The following is a 6,741-nucleotide window of genomic DNA, read 5'->3' on the forward strand; positions in this document are numbered from 1 at the left end:
TGTTCATCACAGCTCTGTTTACAATAGCCAGGATATGGAACCAACCTAAGTGTCCATCGATGGATGAATGGATAAGGAAACTGTTGTATATATACACTATGGAATACTACTCTGCCATAAAAAAGAATGAAATTCTCCCATTTGCAGCAACATGGATGAGCCTGGAGAAACTTACATTGAGTGAAATAAGCAAAGCACAGAGGGATAAATACTGCCATGTCCTCACTCATAAGTGGGAGCTAATAGAGAAGGAAGGAAAGAAAGACCATAGTAGTGCACTGGACTTGCAGAGGGAGAGAACACACCTTGGGCTACAAAGTGGAGTGGGGGGGAAAGGGGGAAGGGGAGGGAGGTTGGGGATAATTGGGTGGGGGACATGTGATACAAATGCAATTTGTGGTAATGAGTATGCTGTCAGTATGAATCTGGCCTTCACTTCTTGGGCATGAGGGGTGACAATCAGCTTTGTATCTCATGAATATTCATAGTGAATTAAAAAAATATATATGCGCCAAGTATCAACTGTAAAAAAAAAAAAAGAAAAGAAAATTATGTTAAGTGAAATAAGCCAGACAGGAAAAGAGAAATATCACATGTTCTCACTTAATAATTGGGAGGGGGGAGGAAGGAGGGAAAAAAAGGAAGAAAGAAAGGACCAAAACAATATGTTGAACTTTCAGAAGGGGAAAACAAACCTAAGGATACTAGAGATGAGGGGGAGGTGATGGGGGTTTGGGGAGGGATAGGTTGGGTAAAGGGCATAAAAAAATGATTAGTAATAATAATGTGCTTCTAATAAATAATAAAAAATAAAGAAAAATAAAGAAAAAAAATTTTAGTTGCTTACCAAAAAAAAATAAATAAATAAATAAAACTAAAAAACCCCCCAAAACATAGGACTACAGAATTAGCAGCAGAAGCTTGGTTATCCAGTCTTCATTTGAACAATCACAGTGTTGAGGAGTTCAATACTTTTGAGCAATATTCATATATGTAATGCTTTAAAACATTTTTTAAAAAATATTTAATTGACAAAGATTGAAAATATTAAAAAAAATAAAAATAAAAACACTGTAATTTGAATACCAGACCAACAGTTATCTGAACAAAAACAGACACACCACTCTTGATTTGGTCAATCTCTGAATCTGGCTCCTCCTTCATGGGCCCAAATGCAAATTTCGGTGTTCACAACTGACCAAGGAACTGTGCGCCATCAGCAGCCAATCCGAACTGAATAACCTGTATCCTTCATTTGCATAAGAGGAACTCAACAAGAACTTGAGCAGGAAGTTAGGTGGGAACTTTTGCTATATAAGACAATCCCTTTCCCTTGTTCACCAGAGTGTACTTTTGGTTCCCTCTAGAGCCTGTGTTTCTCTGGTTTGCAAACTGTCATTGCCAGTAACACTCTTTTTTTTATGGATCAAGTGCCCCAGTGATCTTTTGAATGACACTACCATGTAGAAGAAACTTAGATCAAACCAACTTGAAAAAATATTTTGAGTCACCTGAAAATATTTCCAGAGACTCACAGAGTTGGTATGCTATAAGGGATTTGAATAATATTACAATCACACTGCTTAATGTAATATAAATTCAATCCTTCCAGAACTGCTTTAGTGCATTTTGAGAAACTTACTTTAGAAACCAAGAGCTAAAGACAGATCAGAGTATACGATTACCTTAGTTCTTAGCACACATTTTAGATGTTTCCAGTTTTAACAGACAGACTTTGAACAAATTATTTTATAACAAACTAAAAGATGTAAAAGAGATGCAAAAAGGATCCCCTGGATATAGGTCATTAAGTAGGAGGGGTTTTTAAGAAATTTGTGGGATATTTCCTGGATACTGCTGTGGAATTAGGAAAAAAGTACAATCTATCCTTCAAGCCAGTGTTTTGAAATTCCTTCCTTTGTAGATGCTTATAGAAATGTCTCATATGAAGAGAATAATCAGAACTCAATAAAGTAATTCAAAGTACTATGATGAAATAAGTTATTCAAATTATCTAAATTATCCAAATATACAAATACCTAATAGGTTCTGATCAGCTTTGGATGATTCTTAATAATATTTATAAATGAAATTCTTTCTGACAAAAAAAATACAGTCAAGCTTTCTGCCTAAGAAACTCTCTTTATAACACTGAGAACATTTTACAAGAGCCTGGTAGGTAACTGGGTGAGAATACTCAGCTTTGCTCTTGGGAGACATCCTAGCAGGGGGTGCTACTCCCACTGTGACAGGCATTGGGGAAGAGTAAGACAGAACAACTTGTCAGGTTTCCATATTAGATCTGTAGAGCAAGAGTTCCATCTGCTTGTCTGTATTTTCAACTGTAGTTTGGTTTTATGTGTTTATTTCAAGGTCTTAAAAAATGCTGAAGAGCTATTATTTTTTTCAAGAAGAATAACCATGTTGAAACTCAAGAAAATTGGAGAATACAATGGCATTTTTTGGTGATGATCTAGACTATGGGAAGTCAAAGATTTCCATTATCATGATCACTAGGAGAAAGGGCATTCTATTTGAAATTTTAAAAGCCTCAGATATGATACTTCACAAAAGTTCAGTATAAGAAAAAGAGATTCGGCTTTTAAATTTTCAAAGTATTAGGAATAATATTCTGGCAGAGAATTTGAATGGTTCATAGCGATAGGTATTGCTTATGTAAAAGAGAACCTACGGTTGTAACTTGCTGCCTTAGGAAAAAAATTAAAAGATGGAAAAATAATACATCTTTCATAGTCACTTGATAAAACACATGCTCACAACTTATTTCCTAAGACATTATGTTCCTAAGTTTATTACTTAAATGTTAATTATTCTCTGTGCCGATGGAATGATAATTCCGTATCTTATTATCTATCAGTAGAATTTGAACACTATATATAGGATGCTTTTCTCTTCGATGGCAGGCAATGAAAAAATAAATAATTTACCTTATAGGCATTCTAACACACCTAATGACTTGCCTGAAATCTCAGATGTGGATTTTATGACACAGGATTGGAAGGAGCTATGCAAAGTGATGTTCCTTTCCTGCTGAGAAACAAATGAGCACACCCCAGTGGATCTGACCTCAAACAACCAGATTTGTAAAGTCACCACTTAACTTCCTCGGAGAAAAACCATCCCCAGACAGCTGTGCCACATTGCTTGGCAGTCCAGCTGGACAAATTAGTGTTAATCCATTCAGCCACAGAGTCTGCCTGTGGTCTTCTACACCAAACTGCCATCTGAATTGCTAAAGAGATTTTTAACCACCCTACTTAAAAAATATCAGATATGATCCATGACTGCCAAATTTAAAACTGATATGCAACTTTTTTTTTTTTTAAAAGGGAAGCCTTTAATTTAAAATTACTCAGTGACTCACTTCCCAAATATTTATAGGGTACTCACTAGGTGCAAAGCAATTTGCTGGGCACTGAGAGAGAATGTAAACCAGAATAGATGGACACAGTCCGTACTTTCATTGAAAACTGAGTATTCACTTGAAACTCCTACACCTATGTTTGTTCCAGGAGAAATAGGTAGTGCAAGTACCTTGAGGTATTTATTAATTTTGAATTACCACCTTAGAAACCTCAAAATGAAAACAAATGCCACTGTCTTAACATACTGATGCAGTACTTCATAAATAAAACACTTAAAGAACATGTTTACTCAAGAACTGGAGAAAAACGATGGAACAGAATAAAACAAAAGCAGCGATACTACCACACTCTACATAGGGTGAAAGCCTAACTGCAGACAAAAAAGGATCCCACGTCAAATCCAGCACGGCTTGTCCCACTTTTGCTTCAACGTCACAGGTCCTGTCTCTGATTTCCTTCACATGCATGTGTGAGAAAAACCGTGCACCACGTGTTACCCACAAAGGCATAAACACCATCCCTTCTACACTGTGGGCCTCTCAGCTTCACCAACTACCCTAATTACCAGGTTTTCTCTGCTCTTTGCGTCACAATGTCTATTTCAAGCAATTGCATACTCACCTCTCCTGTTCTGTCTTCCACCTTAAATTACAAATAGTCATCTTTACTTTAAAATATTTACAGGTCATCTGACCTACATATTATTTGTTAACTTCCATTTTACACTATATTCCTAACAAATCTTTCTCCTTTTCCCAAATATAACATCAAGTGATCACAGCCATGAAAAAAAGATACCCCAGGAATTTAACTTCATCCCAGAAGTTAGGAAATTAAAAAAAAAAAAAACCAAAAACTATATTCCTAACAAATCTTTCTCCTTTTCCCAAATATAACATCAAGTGATCACAGCCATGAAAAAAAGACACCCCAGGAATTTAACTTCATCCCAGAAGTTAGGAAATTAAAAAAAAAAAAAACCAAAAACTTTCTTATTAGAAATGGTTATTTTGTGTTGTTCAATAGCTTTCACAATTTTATTAAGTAGGAAAATATATTTCAACACTAGAAGCTGCAGCAGATATCAAATGCTTAATATGCAAAATACTCAGATATAAACAAGTTGTAATCACTCAGCAACCTCCTGACATAATGTTTTTGTAAAGCATCTTTGTCTCACAACATTAAGCAAATCACTTAGTGATTTCTTTTAGCTGTCATGAATACAAAACTTCAATAAATTTACATCAGCGTGGTTCAAAACAGTGTACATTATGTAAAAGCAGAACAATCGTGATAAGGTGTCTTTTAACCTCAGGAAGAAAAAATATTTCCACAGCTACCCCAAAATAAAATAAAATACTGAAAGATGATTAAGTTATTAAAGGAGTTTTTAAAAAACGTAATTTTACTTACATCAAGGGAGTCTTCATTTATAACAATCATTCCCATGTTCTTCTTCAAAAGTTTGCAGGAGTGTCCTATGTCCAAACACAGAGTAAATTAATTGACACAATTTCTCCAGAGAGAAGAAATGCAGATGTTAAGGTAACAATACTATCAAAATATCTCAAGATGATTTTATTCGGAGTGATGGCAGTCAGCTGTTTTCCAGGTTTACAGGAAGTTAAAAATGAAATGCTGTTGCTTGCTATAGGAGGGATGAATACAAGGGCAACGTTCGGCCTGCTCGGGCTTCTTGGTAAGTAAATATGGAAAGAGACTGTGGTAAGGATTCTTCTAAGTGATGAATACCTTTCATGACCCCTGGTGACTTCTGTTCTTTCACACCCTACTCCAATCTATCAGTCAATCCTGTTGGCTCTACATTTAACACCTGAGGAGAACCCAGCCCCTCTTCCCCACCTCCACTGTGACCCCTGGTCCAAGCAACCACCATGTTTCCCCTGGATTAACGCAAAAGCCTCTTCACTGGTCTCCCTGCTTCCACGCTTGCTTCCCTCCACGTCCATTCTCAGACTAGCAGCCAGAGTGACTGTTCTCACAGTAAAGTCAGACCATGTCTTTCCTCTGCTGAGAACCATCCAGTGGTGTCCCTGTTCACTTGGAGTAAATACAAAGTCCTTACAACGGCCTAGGAGGCCCCATCCAACCTGGGCTCTGCTCTGCTTCTGGCCTCTTTTCCTACTGTTCTCCCCCTTAGCATTTGTGCTCTTTCTCTCTATACCAGAATATAGCTTTTCTTTAATCATGTGACAAGCTCCCACTCCTATTTTAGGTCGTTGCTCAAAGGTTAGTTTCTCAATCAATGACTTCTCCTGATCTCCCTATTTAAAACTGAATCTCTGTGCACAATGTCTTATGTCCTCCCCTTTTATTTTTTCTTTATAGCAATGATTGCCATCTAATCTAAGATGTACTTTTCTAATTTACTTTATTGTCTGTTCCTGATTAGGATCTGAGCTCCACAAGGGCAGAGGTTTTGTTGTTGTTCCCTGCTGTGTTCCTTGCACTTAACTTAGCTGAACAATATAAACTGTTTCCCCAAAATCAGAATTAACTGTAAGATGAATGCAAACTGGAAACCTTCTTATTTCCTATCTCAGAAATAACCTTTGGTCAATAACAAGTGTCAATACAGAAGGCTGCCATAGTCCAATCTCCAGACGTTCACAGATAACTGCAGAAATGTTATCTACATATGCCACTTATGGATGTTAGGTGAGGTAGGCAGAGATGAAAAGGTGAGAGAGGGCATTATGTGATTTCAAGATCTAAAGTTTGGCAGTATATAAAGTATATAACTTTAAAGGGGTATTGGGGCCAACAGTAAATACATAAGCCTCATATTATTACTAATCTAGAATTCTGAAATATCGAATCTCTCAAATCTTAAAATGTCTCAAATCTATCTTCTAAAATATATCAACCTGTTAAAAATCACCAAGATTTAAAACTTGAATTAGTTGAATTACCAATGTTAATGGCAGTTTCTTGCTTGTCCCCTGTAAGGATCCAGATTTTGATGTCTGCTTTCATTAGCATCTCTATGGTTTCAGGCACTTGATCTTGTAATTTATCCTCAATGGCTGTAGCTCCAAGCAACTGAAGATTCTGAAGAAAATGAGTGGTAACAATTTTAAGAAAACCAGTCTAGATTCTTTAAGAATGAAAAAAATTGAAGTGTGTGTGTTTTAAAATCAGAGACTAAATGATAATTCATTGACTTTGTTGTAAATTCCATCTATCCCACTGGGTTTTCTCTCAAGGATTCTTGACTTTCATCCAGTACTTTTAGCACGAGATTGAGGCTCCCTGAAGCTGTCTTACCTTACTACTGTCCTCTCTAAGGTAAAAAACTGACCCTAAAAAAAAAAAAAAAAAAAAAAAAAGG

At 36.3% G+C, this 6,741-nt stretch overlaps 1 protein-coding gene across 1 annotated transcript in view; it reads right to left on the reverse strand.

The window, feature by feature from the left end:
* Positions 1-6,741, reverse strand: part of ATP8A1 (ATPase, aminophospholipid transporter (APLT), class I, type 8A, member 1) — a 235,996-nt gene that overhangs the window by 89,425 nt on the left and 139,830 nt on the right. Inside the window, exons 23-24 of the mRNA XM_008567055.1 lie at positions 6,323-6,461; positions 4,803-4,867 (exon numbers count right to left, since the gene is read on the reverse strand). Coding sequence (XP_008565277.1) covers positions 4,803-4,867; positions 6,323-6,461 — 204 coding nt within the window. The remainder of the gene's footprint in view (positions 1-4,802; positions 4,868-6,322; positions 6,462-6,741) is intronic.

The sequence above is a fragment of the Galeopterus variegatus genome, unplaced genomic scaffold (assembly GCF_000696425.1).
Source record: "Galeopterus variegatus unplaced genomic scaffold, G_variegatus-3.0.2 Scaffold288, whole genome shotgun sequence".
NCBI classification, from domain to species: Eukaryota; Metazoa; Chordata; class Mammalia; order Dermoptera; family Cynocephalidae; genus Galeopterus; species Galeopterus variegatus.